Genomic DNA, 22,018 nt, shown 5'->3' with positions numbered 1-22,018 from the left:
ATATTTTTAAATCCCCACAAATCAAAAAGTAAAAAAACTGGGGCGCCTCGGTGGCACAGCGGTTAAGCATCTGCCTTCAGCTCAGAGCGTGATCCCGGCGTTATGGGATCGAGCCCCACATCAGGCTCCTCCACTATGAGCCTGCTTCTTCCTCTCCCACTCCCCCTGCTTGTGTTCCCTCTCTCGCTGGCTGTCTCTATCTCTGTCGAATAAATAAATAAAAAGTAAAAAAAAAAAAAGTAAAAAAACTTTTTTTAGTAGCCTAGTAGAAACATTACAAAAGACTTGATTAGGTACTTCTAAGAAAAGGAATATCACATATCCATTAAATAGAGCAGAAATACACAAATTAAAACTAAAAGGACACATTCTTGCAAGCCTACCGGATTAGCAGAAATTTAGAAAACTAAATTCAACATAATATAAATAAGTATAACCTGGTATGTTCATACAAGGTAACCCCACGCAGTAGTGAAAATGATGAATTACAGCTGCAGCATGATGAATCACAGGAACATAATTTTCAGCAAACAAAGCAAGTCACAAAAGAATAGTATAATTCCATATTTATAAAGTTCAAAAGCAGGTAAGATGGAGCAGTTGTTTAAGGAGACCAACATACTTGATAAAAATCATAAAATCAGGGGAAAGAGCAAGGCAAAATTAGAGATTATAATTAACCGTTGAGAAGGGAGTCATTAGAATCAAAATGGAAATGGAGACTTTAAAAGTAATATTTATTTTCTTAGACTCAGATATTTATTGTCTTGTGATTCTTTATAATGTTGGGGAGGATGGAATTTTCTTCTATCCGAGATTCTTCTAGCTGGACTAAGAATTAAATTTTCACGAAGCAGATTAATAGAAGAAAATTTAAATTTGTATGTATGAGGAATCTACACAGACATGAAATTCCAGACAGGCAAAAAAGAGGTATATATGTCATTCTGAACTAAGGAGAAGGGCAGGGTAGGGGTCTTGGGACTTCAAAGGAAAGAGTGAAATTCACAGAAAGATAAAAAAGTAAATGTTTGGTGAATAAATGTTTGTTGGGCCACACAGCGACGTGACTTCATATATCTTATAAATATGATTTTGCCTCTATTCACATTTCATGAGAAAACTTTAAGGTAATAATCAACATATAAAAGTCTGTAAAAAACAAAATAATAGAGAACATATGTCATAGTTTAGGGGAGGAAGTGGTTGGATCAGTAAGGAGCCACAGAAGTGGGATATGAACTGAGATATTTAGTTTGCAAATTGGCAGAAGGCAAAGGGCATCTTATACAAGTTAAAGGATGATAGTGTAGTAGAAATTATTTTAGAATATAATTTATGTGCCCATTCATTCATTCATTCATCCTTCAACTGTATCATCATTATTACACCACCCAGTGTTTTTCAAACTGAATTCTAGGTGCATAGAACTGACTCAGTAATTTCCTGGGGGGAGTAATTGTAGAGCTTCTACCCAAGTGTCCACCATAGCAGCTCTCCTTTGAATTAGGGTATGGATTAGAATTCTGAAAAATATATGGTCCGGGAAAGGTATTTAAACCACTATTTTAAGCTACTGTATTAAATCACTGTATTACCGGACACCACCCTAGGTTTTCAGTATGCAAAGATTAATAAACTGCATGTTCAAGTAGTGTGCTTTTTGGAGCACTGCCTGGAAGTGGTGAAGGTAGCTGCAGCGCTTTGCTGCAAGTATTGTGCTGTCAGTGCTGTAAAGGATGTCCAAGTTCTAGGGCATCCTAGATGGAAGTCTACTTCAGGATGCAAGGGAAAGAACAGGGAAAGTTTCATAGAAAAGGAGATATTTAACTGAATACAGAGAGCAAATGACGTTTTGCTATATGGATATTTTGCCAACAGAAGTGCATTACTGAAAGAAAGAAAAAAAAAACCTCTCTAATGGATATATAATTTATCATGCAAACCAGGATAGTTCTGAGAGTAAAAGGCCACAGTTAATAATTATTCTAGGACAGCAGGTGTAAAACCAGCACTGTCCTGGGCAAACCAGAATGTGCATTTATTCTCCCTAGAATATGTTGAATTCAAGGTTAAATCAGATACTATAAGATATGTTATATAGTAAAAAATAAATGCAAGAGGCAAAGGTTTCTACATACATAAATGATGAGTTAAATGGGCCTATTTTTTAGTACAGAGCCAAGTGTAAGTTCAGATGTTAGCCATAAATGAAAACAAATTTTGCAGCAGAATTTGGCAAGTTGCTGCTTCCTTTTTCCCCCAAACTGTGACCTTTAATTAACATTGCTTTTGTAACATTGTGTTTCAAGATCCAGGAGCCTGCTTTGTTATTTAAAACAAGCAGTGGAACAGAAACCTATTATGTTTTTAAAGATCGCCAGGAAAAGCTGAGAAGAAAACTTTTAATCAAATGCACCAACAATTGTTGCCGTCTACTGTGTTTTCCTTTATACCTTTGGCAGTTTCTCTGTAACATAATAGCCAGTTGCTACCTGGGAGCTAAAAACTCCCTCTTGTTGAAGGAAAGAGCAAGGAACAGAATGGAGAAATCAGGTATTTTCAAACATCTGTCTGGCTACACTTTTTCAGTGCTCAGGCTGACTTTGAGCGGGACAAACAAGTAGGAAAAATTCAAGGTGAACTCTCCATGGGGATTTTCAGCCGTAGGTTTTTCCTCAAACCAGAACTGACCTCTCTTCTTTGTGTTTATTCCCTCAACTGAGCCTTCTCTTTTCATTGTTTCCTGCCCCTCAACTTTGAAAGGATTGACCCAGACCCAGAAAAATTTAAGAAGTGTTGACTTTTGCCAACTTTCCTTGTATTAAAGTTTCTTAAGGACTTGTGACATTACTTACTGCCCTCAGCTTCCCTTTCCAGACAGGAGGGACGTTCAGGTACTTGGCTGAAGTGCCTTTGCTGTGAGGTTTGTGTTCAACTTAGTTTATAAACAACAAATTCCAAGTCACAAAGGTCTTGCCCCTTCTTCCATGCCAAACTTGAGACTGTGAACGAAGAAAGAGGGTTTTATTACAACAAATTCCATAGCTAGCTTCCCAGCAAAGTCTGGAAAATTGTACCTCCCAGAACTTCATAGTAAGTGTTTACTTGGACACAACATGACTCTCTGGGAAGAGTTGAGTTATGGTTCCCCCAAGTGATTCAGAAATCAGCTTATGAGGGGCGCCTGGGTGGCTCAATCATTAAGCGGCTGCCTTCGGCTCAGGTCATGATCCCAAGGTCCTGGAATCGAGCCCCATGTCGGGAGCCCTGCTCGGTGGGAAGCCTGCTTCGCCCTCTCCCTCTCCCTCTCCCCTGCTTGTGTTCCCTCTCTCTCTGTCAAATAAATAAAATCTTGAAAGAAAGAAAGAAAGAAAGAAAGAAAGAAAGAAAGAAAGAAAGAAAGAAAGAAAGAAAGAAAGAAAGAAGAAAGGAAGAAAGAAAGAAATCAGCTTATGAGACTCACTAATTTGTCCTGACCCTAGGAAAAATCTCTTTTTGTTCCACATGGGCGTTGTCTCTATTACTAGTACTTAAAAGATTATTCAAACATTGAAAATAAACTGTGATTTTTCAAGAGTGTTCCAGTATGGACTAAGATAAGGAATTTAGTGCAATCCACATTCAGTGGGAATGAACATTGACTGCATTGCAATAAAACTGGGTATAGTGTTTTGTAATCTAGTCTCAACTGCATTTCACAGCAAGCACTTTATTTTCTAAATAATCCCTTTTCCTTTGCTATTTGTATGTAAAAGCAGGCAATAAAGTAGATTAAAGGACTTTCTGCAGAGCATTTAGGTTGGGATGACTAGTGTAGACAAACCTACAGAGGTGTTCTCATTATCCCCACTACCACTTTTCTAAAAAGGCTCACATGGTCCATTTCTAAATTCCACATTCTGCTTGCAACTCACATTATATTGCAATTTCCTCTTTGAGTTCTTAGATTTGTCATATTAAATTGCTCGACTATCATTTGAAGTGAGAGTTATAGCCAAGACGTGATCAGCTGACTCAAAAAAAAAAAAAATGTCTAGGGCAGGCATTCATTTCTCAAGATTCATGTGCATGTAGACCTGGTAAAATATAACCCAGCTTTCTCTTTCTATTGCTTATTGCTTTCATGTCTGTGTCAGAACACAGAGAGAATTACTGTCAAGCTTAAAAACAATGTTTGTTTCTAATACCCATCTTCTTATAAACAAACACATAAAGAGCTATGTCCCATTTTGCGACTTTGACCTACCTTTACTGCCCCCTCATGTTTCAAAATTTTTACGTATCAAAGACATAGATGTAAACAAACATACAGCACCATGCTCAAAGCTAAAATATACAGCAGAAAAGTAAACTATTCAGTCAAGTTCCACAGGCCATTATTGAGCACAAGGAAAGTGTCAAGGTCTAGATTGCTTAAGGGACAGTACAAAAGTGATCTAGGCAAATTATCTACAGTGAAGGCAGAATTCCTGCGTAATAGAGCAGAGAGAATCCTGTAGGAGATTGTGGAAGACTTTGATTAATTTTGACTAGGACTATTGAAGAAGACTTCATTAGAAGGGGTATGATTTAAAATTGACCTTGAAGTGTGAGAGAGATCTTGACAGAAAGGAAAGGATCATCCTTAAACTTCTGCTTTTGTGGATACCAAATACCCAAAATCTTGAAACAAACTGGATTGCATTTTTTCATTTAAATACTTTTACACCGTACATACTAGCCATACTACTCCAGAATATTATGAGAGGATACACAATGAGCATGCATGTACACATATACATTTTAAATGACTTTCATTTGTTTTTTACTGATTGAAGAAGATGAAAATGCAAGTCTCTCATTCTTTAGTCCTGTTATTGTTTCTTATCAGTTTCCTTTGTTCTTTAGTGTTTCCTTATTTTTTAGTCTCCCAAAGTGAATACCACTGTGAGACTGTTGGTATTTCAGAAGTTTCAACTATGATGTTTGCGTAGAATTTGGGAGGGAAGGGGAGGAAAAAAAAGGATACATAGCCATTGAATTGTATTAGCTCCAAAGTTCCTAAGTATTCAAAGGAAGGTAATTTGGTTAAAATAAGCTCTTTGGGGGATGTTATTGGCTGCAAAAGAAAAGAAAAAGAAGTAGATCTTGTTAGTAAAGCTTTGCTGTTTAAATATGCGAGTCCCAGTAAAATTTATTTATAGGGCCAAACACTAGAGTCAGATACAATAGATGATTCACGTAAACAAACAGAAGAACAACAAAACTCTCTTTGCCTCTGTTACCTAATGACCTGATCTGCAGTTTACTGGGATGGTTGATTGATGTTTGAGTGCCATTGGCTAAGAAGATCTTCAAAGTGATCCATGGTTAGGACTAGTTTGGTCCCTAAGAGAGCTCTAGATCAATAGAGTTCCTCTGCTTTGCATCAGCCATTTCAGTCACATTAAGAACCAAATCAAAGCAACTCTGCTGCAATTTCATCAAATACTCAGGAATCTACCTGAAAGTGGTGTATTCTGTCATCTGTATAGACCCATTTAAAGAATAACTACAAACTAGGAGGAAAAAAAAAGATTAACTACAAACTAGAAAAAGGACTTTTGCTGAGAAGCTCTGTTTGAAGAAAGTTGTACAAGATGCTATGGGGATTTAAAGGGGAAAAAAAAGTGAAGTGTGTGTAGTATCAGATTAGCCACAAAAGGAGGTGTTAAAATTTTAATATCATTGTTTACTGTAAAAGACATGCTCTTTCCATAGCACTTAAGTTGTCACCATTGCTGGGTAGAGCATTTCTACTTCTTTTTTTTAACCATGGTTTAAAAAGTCACGGATGATATTTCCGGCTATTTATAGTTTTTATGTATTTTAGTGATTCAGAAATATTGATTAATATCACAAGGCTTTATCTCCTGGCATTTCTATACTATAGGTGGAAATTAAATGGAACAGATGTTGACATTGGTGTGGATTTCCGCTACAGTGTTGTTGAAGGCAGCTTGTTGATCAATAACCCCAATAAAACCCAAGATGCTGGAACGTACCAGTGCATAGCAACAAACTCATTTGGAACAGTTGTTAGCAGAGAAGCAAAGCTTCAGTTTGCCTGTAAGTAGCAATTACCTCATGCTGCAAATGTTACTTTGAGTTTTTGTACCATTAAGCCTTTAAAACAGTTTCTTTTTAAAAACCAAATAGATTTTAATTTGTTATATGATCTTTACCTTTTTTTCTCATATTTGGGAAATATCTTGTTTATAAGATAAATTGTAAATCTAAGTGGAAAGGTGTATTCTGCTTTTATAAGGCTGAAGACAGTTTGATTATATGATAGCTTGTTATGGGACTCACTACACATATATAAATTCACATGCACTCACATTTATACCCAAATAAATTTACATACACAAGAAATTACACACATAGTCACACACACACCTTATAGAGTGTGTATAAGCAAGCAATTGAACTGCCAGTAACAGTCAATTTGAGAAGCATTTAACCATAAAGCTCAGAGTTGCAAAAAACGTTGGTAGTCTATTAATCCTATAATCCTCCAGTTTTTTTCTTATTTTATAGATTAGGAAAATTTTTAAAACCACTACAATAACAACAAAAAGTAGAGACAAAGTGTTAACATCTACATTATACCTTTCGTATTTCCAGTTTAGAACATTTAAAAAAATAAATTCCCATCTCTTAAGACCATCATCTAATAGAAGTTCATGAGCAAATCAAAGAAAGTAGAATTTCGAAATAGCAAGTTGAAAATAAAATCCACAGGCAAGAGCAGTGAGTACACATTTGAGTATAGATGCCTTTGAGAGTTGATGTTCAGCTACATTTTTAAGGGTTTATGTATTTGCATATGATTATATATTTCCTTGTGTAAAATCCCAGCTCATACAGCAGTGCATTAATGTCAAAGGTTTCATAATTACAAAGTCTGTTGGCAGTAACACTGTAGAATATTCTCATTAACAAAATCCTCTCTGGGAACTCAACATCAAATGTATCTAATATCCAGTGCTTAATCTATTATTGCCATCAGGTGGCATTTTTACTAGTTGAGAAATGAAGTTTCTGAGTATTAGGTATATATATAGGATTCCAAGTTATTTTGTTTGTGAATATCTCCTTTTTTGTGTGAATCTTCCAAATATTCTTAGGTGTGCAGAATAATAGAAGGATAATATTTCCAATTGAGTGCTAATGATCCAAACTGTTTCTCTTGGTCTAAGGCAAGTCTGATACCTATACTTATTTTTTTAGGAATGACAAGTGAATTTTGTTAGATTCCTTTTGAAAAATAATCGTAGAATCTTTGATTCTCAGAGTAGGGAGATCTCTGCAGTCGGTGAGACTACTTTGATTTTTGGATTTCATAGTATAGGAAAATTTTTAAGATAGCAATAGTAACAACAAAAAAATAAAAGTTGACATAGCATTACCAACCTTGTCTCTCTAATTTATGACATTTAAAAAGCAAATTACCAACTCTTAAAACTATCCTTTTGTCCAGGCATTTCTACTAACAAAACTATACAAAAGACAGAATATCGTATTTGAGGGTGGTTACTTAACTACATTATTTTAGCCTAGGGAAAAGCTCTACCACTCATTTTGTGGCTGAGTTGGCCTGAGGACCAGTGTTTGGAGTCCACCTTGCTTGTCCCACTTCATGGGTAATATAGGCATCCTGCCACCTTAAGAATCCGTGGCTGATAGTTGTTCAGCCTCAAAAGTTATAAAAACAGAGAGCTCACCTATTCATCACAAAGCATCCTGATCCATGGTAGACTGCTCTACTTTTTCAAAAGTACAAAAACAAACCCAACAGCTCTTTCTTAAAATTGAGCTAAATATCTAAATTTCCATCACTCTAACTCCCAATGCTTACTGTAGGATTCTGGTTAGGCTTCAGATATGTGAAAACATGATCATGTCCCTTGTTTCATAATTGTTGTCTTCTCTGAGTACTTAATCTATAACCATCTTCTTCATGACACACCCATTTATGTAAATGTATCTATTAAAATTGTGACCATATTGGAATGTATCCAATTCTATGTAAGTGCCTTGACCTTTGCAGAGGACAGTGGGAACAGCAGTAGCCCACAATGTGAACTTCTTTTACAGTGAATGCAGCTGACATTGATATTCATCTTTTTTTAAAGTCTCAGTCCCATATCATAACCTTATTTTGAACATACAGTCCTGTAAAATCTGAGGATTGATTTTTTATGAATGTCTATTAATCTCAAGCTACCCAACCATGTTATTTTATTAACCTTAATTCAGAATATTATATTTACCCCTATTAAATTCACCTTCTGAGTGGTGACCCTTGTTCCCTCACGGTTGAAATCGTTTTAAATCTTTTTTTTTTAATCTGACATATTGATTGTCCTCCTACTTTAATGTCAGCAGAAATTTGATAAGCATGTGTACATTCAAATAATTGATACAACATGTTGGCCAGGACAGGGCAGCATGCCAATACAGAACTTCCACTGAGACGAGATGAGATTGAACTTTTAAATCAATATTCTTTGCATATTCTTGTTCAATTAGCTACAAATTTTCCGAAAAATACTGTAATCGAACCCCAGATTCTCCTATGTATTCTTAAAGTAGTGAGAATCTTTGCCAAATGCCTTGGTAAAATCAAGGTGTATTTTTTTTCAGCACCCCTCCTACCTGGTCTGTATGCATCTTCTCTACATCTCCTTTAACCATTTATCATAGAGCAGGCAGATTAATCTTTTAAACATGTAAATGAGATCATTCCACTTTGCTGTTTTATGCGTTCTACTGCACTTAGAATAAATCTCAAATTCATTACCATGGTCTCATTTTAATTTCTTGAAAATGAGGATCTATCTTTTGCACTCAAGCCTTGATACTTTCATTCCCTCTGCATTACATGCTTTTCTCATGATCCTTCACATGCTCACTTTTCATGATCCTTCCTTCTCAATTTAAGTATGAGCTCCTAAGAGAAAGTTTTCACATCACCCTGTCTAACCTAAGAAGTAATTCCTATCATTTCTGTTCTTTTCTTCTGCTTATCTCTTCCAGCCCTCTACTTGTACATAAAAGTATCCTCTCTTTCATTCATTAGGACTTAATACAACCTAGCATGATTTTGCATATTTATTTTCTCTCATTATTTAATCGCTATGATAGAATCTAAGTTCTAAGAGAACTGAAACTATCTTTTCCATCCTTGTATCTGCAAAGTCTAGAACACTTTATATGTATGAATAAAGGAATTCTTTAATTCATGTCCTCTTTAGTGACACAACAAAGAACATATATATGTATAAAATTATTTGGGGGATGATGTATTTTTATAAACCCATACCCTTTATATTCTAGTCATTTTCTAGAATCCAGCGTGTTGATCTTCACTCTTCAGTTTCTAGACTTTTTTTCTATCCTTTAAAATAAAATTTTTAAAAAGATGTTGCCTTTATTCAAAAACCAATTTTAATTGTTTAGAATAAAATACTTTTCTTCAGTGACGTAAGGCGAAGCATGACAGTGACATCCTCTGAATGTTACTGACTAATTGCTTTCACCCCAAACATTTTCTTTTTTTATAATAATTTTTATTCTGTTATGTTAGTCACCATACAGTACATCCTTAGTTTTTGACGTAGTGTTCCATGATTCATTGTTTGCGTATAACACCCAGTGCACCATGCAATATGTGCCCTCCTTAATACCCATTACCGGCCTATCCCAGTCCCCTAGCCCCCTCCCCTCTGAAGCCCTCAGTTTGTTTCCCAGAGTCCACAGTCTCTCGTGGTTCATTCCCCCTTCTGTTTACCCCCCTTCATTCTTCCCTTTCTTCTCCTACAGATCTTCCTGCTATTTCTTATGTTCCGTAAATGAGTGAAACCATATGATAATTGTCTTTCTCTGTTTGACTTATTTCACTTAGCATAGTCTCCTCCAGTCCCGTCCATGTTGCTGCAAATGTTGGGTAATCGTTCTTTCTGATGGCTGAGTAATATTCCATTGTATATATTGACCACATCTTCTTAATCCAGTCATCTGTTGAAGGGCACCTCGGCTCCTTCCACAATTTAGCCATTGTGGACAATGCTGTTATGAACATTTTACCCCAAACATTTTCATAATCAGCGAGGGGATAAAATGTTGTCTTTTGAGCATACTTACTGCACTATAATATGCAAGTGAAAATACTTCTTCATTTTTAATCATATGATTTTATGGCTGAAACAGACCTGAAAAGATTCCTGGACTGTATCATTTTAAAAATGAAAATTAAGATTAGAGTAACTGAATTACTCATGGTTATTTACACAGTGAATAAGTGACAGCCAAGGAAAACCAGCCTCCGCTCCTAGTTCAGTGCACCCTTGCTCACCTCTGCTTTAGACTCACCTTGATTGATAAGAAATCATTCCTTCATCTTTATCTAACATGGCATGGCTTCAACTCTCATTTTTATACTTTACATAAATTTATCTATAGGACAATCTTATAAGGTAGACATTGTTTATGGATGATTTTTAAATCTTTTAATGCTGCTTTCTAAGCAGAATTTGATAATCTCTTGTATTAAGCATTTTCTAAGAATGAATTAATTCACATAAGCAAAAAATCTCTTTAATGGAAATGATTCCTTTGAGATCTTACTCCTCCCCCCCATTTTTTCCTTCAATATTGTTAGGACAGAAATCCTTATTAAAAAGGCATAGCATAATTTAAGTCACTCTTGATGAGATGTGGACATTTTCATAAGCATACATTGTAATGCAGTTTTGATCACATTTTGTTTTTCAGTCCCCCTGCAATATTAAGCCATTAGCATTCATTTTTCTTGCTGTCACAGACTACCAATATCCCTTCTACCATTTACTCCTTCTGTTATATCTAGGGCCACAAAATCTCATTGATTAATTTACCAGGGTTGGGGCACCTGTGTGTTCAGTCAGTTAAATGTCGGACTCTTGATTTCAGCCCAGGTCATGATGTCAGGGTTGTGGGGTCAAGCCCCGTATCAGGTGTCTGCTTGGAATCCTCTCTCCCTCTCCCTCCCCCACTGTCCCCCCCCAACTCATGTGCACCTGCACTCTCTCTCTCAAATAAATAAAATTTAAAAAAAAATTATTTTACCAGAGTCTACCAAGTACCCAGCCCTTAGTGAACTTGCAATAATAGTTGTTAAATAAGATTGGATGTTAAAGTCATGGGGCCATATTTTGGTCATGATTGAATCACTGAGTTCAGACTTTCTGATGATCCTTTGGGAGTGCTTTGGATTGGGTGCATTTCCACCCTGAAGTTATGAGGAAGACAGTTGACATCTTATCGCAGATAAGGGTATATGTTGGGGCAGGAGGCCTTAGTCGAATAAAAAATAATTCATGTATGGAATGGATCAAACATGCCACCCAACTCCTGAAAACTTGGCCTCAGAGTATACTTAGCTTCCGTCAATATTTTAGGAATAGCTTTGCTTTACTCTCCCTTACATCCAAGGGGAAGAGCAAGTTGAGTGATCTTTAATTCTTACATAGGCAGCTGAATCAGAAGATAAGGCCAGAAGTGGAGGGAATTTCAGTTTATTATTTCCACTGCTTAATGGTGGGGATATTTTAAGAGGCTTTGTCTGTGCAGAACGAAGTGCTACAGCCTCATCAGCCTAGCCGCCCACTTCCCCAGACAAGTATCCCAAGTTAAATCTGTTTGAAAATCATTGTGCATGGTAATTCAGCAGGGCAATTTTTTCTCAGACATATGGACATTTATTTTTCAAAGTAAATTATAATACACGCTTATAAACTTAGAAAATAGTCAAATAACGATTTTTTTAAATTGATTATGTGGGTTTGAGAAGCTGAGGTACTATATTGCCTAAGTTTAGGTGGAATGGGATGCTGTTCATTGTTCTATTTCACTTTCGGTGTCCATAAGGTTTCTAAAATTCAGACTTCTCATCAACATTGTGAGGATAACCATAGTTACCTCTTAGGGTTGTTATGAAGATTAAATTATACAGCATATGCAAAGTCCCAGAATATTTCCTTGCTTGAGAAGCTATATAGTAACTGCTTCTCTACTTTTCTTTCTCTCTTCTCTTCCCTGTCCTTCTCTTTCCCTCCCTTTCCTATCTTTTTAAAATAAAAATAATAGCATTTATTTATTTTTCTGCATTCTTTTTTTCAACTTTTAGGAAATATAATTAGACACTTAGTTTACATTATAAAGTTTAATTTTTTGGTATTTCTAAAGTAATATATAATGCAAAAGCCATATGTGTGTGTGTGTGTGTGTGTGTGTATGTATGTAGAGAGAGGTAGAGAGAGAGAGAGAGAGAAATTTTTTAAATATTAATTCCTATTTCACCCATCCCCCTATCTCCCCTCTGGTAACCATCAGTTTATAATTAATATTTATTAAGAGCTTAGGTATAATGGATAAGATCACAAGCTCTGGAGTTAAATTTCCTGCTTTGAAATTCAGCCCCTTCTTTAACCCTGTGACCTTGGACAAGATACTTCTCTCTGCCTCAGTTTCTTTCTCCATAAAATAAGGTTAATAACCATACCTCCTTTGTTGTAAGGATCAAATAAATTAATCCTATTAAAATTCCTACATCATTGTCTAGCACACATTAAGGGTTTAATAAGTGTTAGCTATTATAATGTTTATTATAATTTTATTACTCTGTCAGATATTATGCTAAGGACTTTGGAAACATTGTCCCCTTTAGTTCTTAATATAACCCAAGATTGTCCTATAGATGAATTTATACAAAGTATAAAAATAGACTTGAAGCTATGACACATTAGATAAAGATGAAGGGATGTTTTCTTATCAATCAAGGTGAGTGTAAAGCAGAGGCGAGCAAGGGTGCACTGAACTAGGAGCTGAGGCTGGGTATTTTTATTTCATAGGTGAAGAATCTGAGAATTAGTGAAATGAGATAACTTTCACCAATGATGCAGTGGGAAGAAGAGAACCCACAGGGACCTGACTACCTAATTCCTAAGCAGATACCCATTACATGGCACTTGCCATGTATGGTTCCCCCATGACACCGAAAACTAGACTTTCCTAGTGGAATTCATGTTCAAACCATAGATTTGGATGGGTGATAACATATTTCCTTTAGAGACACAAACTTGGAATTTTTAATGTGTTTTTACAACCTTTAATATAGTATCTCCATCATTAATTTTTTTGTTTTTAATTTTTTAGTTATAAGCTTCCTTGATGTCATCATGATGTTGGTTTATTGTTAACATCTAAAAGCACAATGTTGTATACTGCAATTATGCATACATTTGTGACTCTAATTTTAATATAATTGGTTTCAGGTTCCGTAATGAGAAAAATTAATAACAATATTTCTGCTCTAAAAGTTAATATGCAAATTTTCAATTTATTATAAGTAGGTTATAAAACATTCTGAATATTGATATTTTATGGTAAATAACCCTGGGTTGGTAAACTGTATATTCCCAAGCAGCAAGTGACATATTATCATAAGCTTTTTACTCCCATACCATTCCTCCCCTACATGTGAAAAAGACGCCCTTTAAATATAGATTATTATGAAGAGCTTCCAAGAGAATAATACAATAACTTCAGATCTTAGCCCATCAAACTTGATTGCTTCATAAACATTGTTTGGGGCCTTCATCCTGGAAGTTCGGCTGTTTTATAACAGTTTAGATCTTTAAAACAAAAGACAGTGCTCTTCATCATCTCAGGTTGTGGATGATGATAATTCATATGTAAGTATCTCCAAATTGCTCGTGGTAAAAGTAAATCATGTAACAAAATCCATCGCCTGCCTACTGTAGAGAAACTGGCATTGTGGCCACAGGTGAGGTGGTGTTCTTTGAAAGAAGCCCTCGAGTGTTACCTATGCTGATCTCTGTTGGTACCTTGCCTGAGGTGGGAAAAGAACCTAGACTCGTACACTACCCTGCATATCTACCTCCTCAGCTTGCATGAAGGAGAAGGAGACAGAAGAGGGAAAAGATGATAAAAGAAGGAGAAGGATGGAGATGATAAGTGAAGGGGTCCTTTAGGTGCAGAAGCCACTCCGTTTTGGCCTTCCTATGACCTCAAGCACTGTATCTATAAGGGTAAAGTAACTCAATAAACCAATCCATTCTAAGGTTAATTTCATTTAGGTTTAGCCATTATGTGGCAGCCAACATTTTTTATGGTGAAAATATTTCATTGATGAACAGTAGCTGATTAGATGGTCTCATTGAAATAGATCTTTCTTATTGCTGCCACAGTGAGCTTTGTCTGAGTTCTCCTTAACTTGGACACCCTCTGATGACTGCAGTGCTGATGGTAATAAAAACTGGAAAAATGTATTAAATTTAGAATGTTGTACCGTGTTCAAACTGGGGCTTTTGGCAACCTGGTTTTTTAGCCTTGATTATTGCTTCTATTCACAGTAACTTTCAAATGTTCATTGCTTTTAATTTTTAATAATTAGTGTATCTTTCGTAGCCAAAGAATGAAATGTGCAGTCAACCAGAACTATAGCTGGGGGTTTGATAGATGGCCAAACCCATAACTGGCTTGACTTATTTTTAATTAGGAAGTCTGCTTAAATAGGCAAACTTTTGTTTCTGAGCAATAAAATGTTGATGGATGATTGTTTGGATAAATAATTTGTGAATATTTAGATCAATTAAAACTTAATCAACTAAGAAATATTTGGACAGTAAAACAGAAAACATTTATCAATGCAGGGCTTTGATTCTCAATGAAGGAGTAAATTTTTCTCATTTGAATAGTTAGAAGCATTTAAACTGAAACTTGCTATGTTTCTGAAATAATGCTTTTAGTAGATACTCTCTATCACTTACAACAGTACTAGAAAGCCATTACTGGTGATAATTAATGTCCCTAGAAGATCTTATAATATAAGCCTTTAGAACTAGTCAGATATATATGCTATATATTGGTTCTTAGTGATATGGGTAGAATTGTGGTGAAATTAATAATTGAAATTCATAGATGTACAACATAATCGTCACTCATATTTTTTCTATCCCTTCTACGAAACCTATTATTGTACAGATACTAGTTAATTGTGGCTATTACTTTGTTAGGTATTTCTCCTTCCAGTCATCCCACAGTCCAATTTGGGGTCTACATGACTGACAAAGTTTATGATTAAATGAATGAAGTGTGCAGATTTTTAAAAAAATTAAGGGGCGCCTGGGTGGCACAGCGGTTAAGCGTCTGCCTTCGGCTCAGGGCGTGATCCCAGCATTATGGGATCGAGCCCCACATCAGGCTCCTCCACTATGAGCCTGCTTCTTCCTCTCCCACTCTCCCTGCTGTGTTCCCTCTCTCGCTGGCTGTCTCTATCTCTGTTAAATAAATAAATAAAATCTTAAAAAAAAAAATTAAGAGCATTCTAAGAATACAGTTCACCTGAAAATTGGCAACCAAGAGCCCTGATGGGGGTCCAAAGAAGCTTAATCAGACAGTACTTAAAAAAAAGTCAGTAACGTTAAAAATTAACACCTTGTATTTTAACTAAAAAATAACAGGTTACTAAAATGTCATCCCTTTTTTTCATTGTTGTAACTCAGTCAACAAATATTAAAATAATTTTGACTGTTTTTCCAGTTTAATTTTTAGAGCACGAGGATCCAATCTTATCTCCTTACACAGTCTTAACTGTGCTTTATGTTTCACTGAAGTTTTGGTGAACATTCAATTAGATGTCACCATTCAGCTGAAAGAGGGAGCGTTCTCTGGCAGAAAATGTCAACTGTAGGGACTCACTCTAATTATGTCACTATCCATTCTTTCTCAAGAGTTTTTGTTTGAGAGGTTATGATGTTATAGAACAGATACATATTCAGTTGTGGTTCACAATTCAAAATCTTAATAGACTGCCTCGAGGGGTTTGAATGGTAATTTACCCAAAGACATATCCACCAAGAACCTGTAAATGTAACTTATTTGGGAAAAGGGTCTTTTTTGGTGTAAATTAAGGATCTCAAGGTGAGATCATCCAGCGTATGTGGGTGGATCCTTAATCCAATGACAAGGGTCCTCATAAGAGACAAAGGAGGAGACCCAAAGAGGAGAAGGCAATGTGACCAGAGAGGCAGATATCGTAGTGATCTAGCCAAGGAATGCCAAGAATTGCCAACAGCCATCAAAAGCTGGAAGAAGCAAGGATAGATTCTCCCCTAGAGCCTTCACAGTGAGCTCAGCCTTGCTGATACCCTGATTTTAGACTTCTAGCCTTCTGAATGTGAGAGAATACATTTGTGTCGTTTTAAACCACCAAATGTGTAGTAACTTGTCTACAGCCACCCTAAGAAACTAGTAGACCAGCATATGTGCAGTTGCTTTCCTATTCTTTGCTGACCACTTTTATCAAGGAAAAATACAACCTTCTAGGGAATCAGGCCCAAATCAGGTTTTTTTGTAAGTTCACTGTATTAGGGAACGAAGAAAAGGATGGCCTTGATTAAATGTGGGGTCATCTGTGCAAATTTTGTGTCCTGCCATGCATTTGCCTCTGGTAAGCATAATAGAGTTTTGAAGATTACATAGTATGATTTGATGAAATATTGGAAAAAAGGTAGCTACAGAAATTCAAAAAGTCACCTTTTCTTTTCTTCAGCACTTCCTACCTCCCACTTGAAATAGCCCTCTCCAGGCCTTCTCTAAAATAGGCGGGATTGGCCCTTTCTTCATAGGGCAGTGATTTGAAGTGATTCAGGGTAGTTTGTTGGCCCCAAATCCCTCTCCCTGGACTTCTTTTTACTAGGTCATTTTCCCTGAATTTGACCCCTTTGTCTGGTACACTAAAGCCCTAGAAACTAGCAATTATCACATTTAGAGTGTCTGACCTACCTGTGGCTGTAACAGTTCGACCATGGTCTCTCATGCATTGTTACCTTTTGTGTTATGACATTTCTATCTGCAGAAATCCCCTGTGCTAGCGAGGGCCAGATTCCATTGTCTGCCCAGGGAGCACCTTGCACCAAGTAGGCTCTAATCTGCACAAACCATTTACCTCCTAGCTGACATGTATTTTATGCACCACACTGGCTAGTTTTTTTTTACTTCACAGCTGTAATAGTGATCCCTTTACAGAACAAAGCATGCTTTAGGGTTCAGAGGTTAAATCTCAAATTCAGGGGCATCATGAAAGGGTGTGTGCGTGCGTGTGTGTGTTTTCCAAGAACTAAATTATGCTGTTAGATATTATACTGGAGATTAAATTCTGTACTAAGCACTACTCCCTCACTGGATGGTACTGAAGATCAGTAATTTATCCCTGATATATGTATTTAGGCTGTACACCAGTTACGATCAGAGTATTAGTTTGCTGCCAAACATTTGCATTGTTGTTTATCACTGGCATTTCAGATTTGTTCATTTTTTCATAGCATTTACTGTCCACCACCCCCTTCCACCAAATTCAGTGCCTTTGTTGTGCTGTGAGCAATCTCTTAACTTGGCCTCATAAAATATAATTAATTACACCTTAAAGACCCTTCTTTAAGTAGCCCACAATTATGTTAAAAAGCAGTGATGGGGCAGTGTGAGGGAGTCAACAAATGGATTTCCTTTTTTTAACCTCATTGATTACCTTGTTCTACTTTTTTCTAATGTTATCACCATGAGACAAGGGCCGGTATATATGGACAGGTGCTGAATAAATATCTGTGGAATAAGTAAGGGGGAATGAATATATGTATCAACCAATGAAAGAATACAAGAGAAACAGAAATGCCTTGGCTTTTACCAGTTTATGAGATAATACTTCCTCCTAAATATTCTATTCCTTGAACTGGAAGTATGTTTTTAAATTTCTAAAACTGAGAGGTACCTTCCATAAAGTTGTATATTAAATATGGTGTTTCTCATTCAAACAAAATTCACTGAAGAAGTATTGTCTCTTGGGGCACCTGGGTGGCACAGCGGTTAAGCGTCTGCCTTCGGCTCAGGGCATGATCCCGGCATTATGGGATCGAGCCCCACATCAGGCTCCTCCGCTATGAGCCTGCTTCTTCCTCTCCCACTCCCCCTGCTTGTATTCCCTCTCTCTCTGGCTGTCTCCATCTCTGTCGAATAAACAAACAAAATCTTTAAAAAAAAAAAAAAGAAGAAGTATTGTCTCTTACTTCTCATACCATGTTTTCTTTTGATACCATCACCACTGTCTAATTTCAGAACATTGTTATCGCCTTAAAAAAGGAACCCTGGGGTAGTGCCTAGGTGGCTCAGTCAGTTGAGTGTTGGACTCTTGGTTTTGGCTTGGGTCATGATTGTAGGGTCCTTACACCCAGCTCCAAGTCAGGCTCTGTGGTCAGCAGGGCGTCCACTCGGGGTTCTCTCTCCTTCTCCTTCTGCTCCTCCCCGCTCATGTGCATGTACACTTGCTCTCTCACTCTTAAAAATAAGTAAAATCTTAAAAAAAAAAAAAAGGAAGGAACCCTGTATTCATTAACAGTTACTCCCCAATTCTCCCCTCCCCTGACAACCACTAACCTATTTTCTGTCTCTATGAATTTGCCCATTCTGGACATTTCGTATAAATGGCGTTGTACATTATGTGGCCTTTTGCAACCTGTTTTCTTTCACTTAGCCTGATATTAACAAGGTTGATCTATATTGCAGCATGTATCAGTATTTTATTTTTCTTTATGGCCAAATGGTATGCCATTATATATGTTGATGTAGGGGTCCAACTTCTTGAAAGCTCTTTCTGTTTTTTACAAATCATTCCTTTTCTTTTCCCTTTCTTTTTTTTAAAAATTGAGGTATATTTGACATACAACATTGTATTAGTTTCCTGTTCACAACATAGTGATTCACTGTTTCTATATATTGCAAAGTGATCACTACAATAAGTCTAGTTAACATCCATTACCATCCATCGTTGTAGAAAAATTTTTCTTATGATGAGAACTTTTAAGATATACTTAACAACTTTTATATAAGCAATACAGTATTATTAACTGTAGTTGCCATGCTGTCCATTACATCCCCATGACTTTTTAATTTTGAACTGGAAGTTTGTTCCCTTTGATGCCCTCAGTTTGCCCACCCCCCTCTATGCTCTTCTAGCCCTGCCTCTGGTAAACACTAATCAATTCTCTGTATCTATAAGCTTGGTTATTATTTTTTTTTATTCCACATATAAGTGAATATCATATGATATTTACCTTTCTCTAACTTATTTCACTTAGCATAATGCCCTCAAGGTCTATGCATGTTGTCACAAATGGCAAGATTTCATTCTTTTTTTATGGATGAGAAATACTCCATTGTATGTATACCACATTTTCTTTGTCCACTCACCTGTCTGTGGACATGTAGTTTATTTCCATATCTGGGCTATTAGAAGTTATCCTGTGATGAGCAGAGAGTACATATGTCTTTTTGAGTTAGTGTTTTGTTTCCTTCAGATAAATGCCCAGAAGTGGAATTTTTGGATCAGGTGGTAGTTCTGTTTTTTTAATTTTTTGAAGAATCTCCATACTGTTTCCCAAAGTGGCTGCACCAATTTACATTTCCACCATTTTATTTTCCCTTCTCTCCACAACTTTGTCAACACTTGTTATTTCTTGTCTTTTTGATTATAGTCATTCCAACAGTTGTAAGGTGATATCTCATGGTGATTTTGATTTTCATTTTCCTGATGGTGAGTGATGGTGAGGGTCTTTTCATGTACCTGTTGGCCATCTGTATTTCTTTGGAAAAATGTCTATTCAGATCTTCTACCCATTTTTAATATCAGATTGTCCTTCTGCTATTGAGTTGTTCTTTATATATTTTAGATACTAATCTCTTATCAGATATATGATTTGCAAATATTTTTTCTCATCCAATAGGTTGACTTTTTATTTTGTTGATGTTTTCCTTTGCTGTACAGCAGCTTTATTTTTTTATTTATTTTTATTTTTTATTATGTTATGTTAGTCACCATACAGCACATCATTAGTTTTTGGTGTAGTGTTCCATGATTCATTGTTTGTGTATAACACCCAGTGCTCCATGCAATATGTGCCCTCCTTAATACCCATCACCAGCCTAGCCCAATCCCCCCCACCTCCCCTCTGAAGCCCTCAGTTTGTTTTCCAGAGTCCATAGTCTCTCGTGGTTCATTCCCCCTTCTGTCTACCCCCCTTCATTTTTCCCTTCCTTCTCCTAACAATCTCCCTGCTATTCCTTATGTTTCGCAAATGAGTGAAACCATATGATAATTGTCTTTCTCTGCTTGACTTATTTCACTTAGCATAATCTCCTCCAGTCCCGTCCATGTTGCTGCAAATGTTGGGTAATTGTTCTTTCTGATGGCTGAGTAATATTCCATTGTATATATGGACCACAGCTTCTTTATCCATTCGTCTGTTGAAGGGCATCTTGGCTTCTTCCACAGTTTAGCTATTGTGGACAATGCTGCTATGAATATTGGGGTGCATATGTCTCTTCTCTTCACTGCACTTTCTGTATCTTTGGGGTAAATACCCAGTAGTGCAATTGCTGGGTCATAGGGTAGCTCTATTTTTAACTTTTTGAGAGGCCTCCACACTGTTTTCCAACGTGGCTATCCCAACATTCATTCCCACCAACAGTGTAAGAGGGTTCCCTTTCTCCACATCCTCTCCAACATTTGTTGTTTCTTGTCTCGACAATTTTTGTCATTCTAACTGGCGTAAGGTGGTATCTCAATGTGGATTTGATTCAAATTTCCCTGATGGCTAATGATTTTGAACACTTTTTCATGTGTCTGTTAGCCGTTTGTATGTCTTCATTGGAAAAGTGTCTGTTCATATCTTCTGCCCATTTTTTGATTTGATTATTTGTTTCTTGTGTATTGAGTTTGAGAAGTTCTTTATAGATCTTGGATTCCACCTTTTATCTGTAGTTTCATTTGTAAGTATCTTCTCCCATTCTGTGGGTTGCCTCTTTGTTTTGATGACTGTTTCCTTTGCTGTGCAGAAACTTTTTATCTTGATGAAGTCCCACAATTTCATTTTCTCTTTTGTTCTCTTGCCTTTGGAGACATGTCATGAAAGAAGTTGCTGTGACCGATGTCGAAGAGGTTACAGCCTATGTTCTCCTCTATGATTTTGATGGATTCCTGTCTCACATTGATGTCTTTCATCCATTTGGAGTTTATCTTTGTGCATGGTGTGAGAGAGTGGTCAGTTTCATTCTTTTGTATATAGCTGTCCAATTTTCCCAGCACCATTTATTGAAGAGACTGTCTTTTATCCACTGGATGTTTTTTCCTGCTTTGTCAAAGATTAGTTGACCATAGAGCTGAGGGTCCATTTCTGGAGTCTCTATTGTGTTCCATTGGTCTCTGTGTCTGTTTTTGTGCCAGTACCATGCTGCCTTGGTGATCATAGCTTTGTAGTATAGCTTGAAATCAGGCAACGTGATGCCCCCAGCTTTGTTTTTCTTTTTCAACATTTCCTTGGCGATTCGGGGTCTTTTCTGGTTCCACACAAATTTTAGGATTGTTTGTTCCAGCTCTTTGAAAAATGTCATTGGTATTTTGATCCGGATGGCGTTGAAAGTGTAGATTGCTCTGGGTAGCATAGACACTTTAACTATGTTTATTCTTCCGATCCACGAACATGGAATGTTTTTCCATCTTTTTGTGTCTTCTTCAATGTCTTTCATCAGTGTTCTGTAGTTTCTAGAATATAGATCCTTTACCTCTCTGGTTAAGTTTATTCCGAGATATCTTACGGTTTTTGGTGCTATTGTAAATGGAATGGATTCCCTAATTTCTTTTTCTTCACTCTCACTGTTTGTGTATAGAAATGCAACTGATTTCTGAGCATTGATTTTGTATCCTGCCACATCACTGAATTGTTGTATGAGTTCTAATAATTTGTGGGTGGAGTCTTTGGGTTTTCCATATAAAGTATCATGTCATCTGCAAAGAGAGAGAGTTTGACTTCTTTGCCAATTTGAATACCTTTTATTCTTTTTTGTTGTCTGATTGCTGTTGCTAGGACTTCTAGTACTA

The 22,018-nt window shown here is 36.5% G+C and overlaps 1 protein-coding gene across 1 annotated transcript in view; it reads left to right on the top strand.

Annotated features, from left to right (window-relative positions):
* CNTN4 (contactin 4) overlaps window positions 1-22,018 on the top strand; it is a 297,038-nt gene that overhangs the window by 3,264 nt on the left and 271,756 nt on the right. Inside the window, exon 3 of the mRNA XM_040628130.1 lies at window positions 5,915-6,090. Within this exon, the coding sequence (XP_040484064.1) occupies window positions 5,915-6,090 (176 nt within the window). The remainder of the gene's footprint in view (window positions 1-5,914; window positions 6,091-22,018) is intronic.

The sequence above is a fragment of the Ursus maritimus genome, unplaced genomic scaffold (genome assembly GCF_017311325.1).
Source record: "Ursus maritimus isolate PB19 unplaced genomic scaffold, ASM1731132v1 scaffold_14, whole genome shotgun sequence".
Classification (NCBI taxonomy): domain Eukaryota; kingdom Metazoa; phylum Chordata; class Mammalia; order Carnivora; family Ursidae; genus Ursus; species Ursus maritimus.
This window is presented reverse-complemented; position numbering and strand designations above follow the sequence as displayed.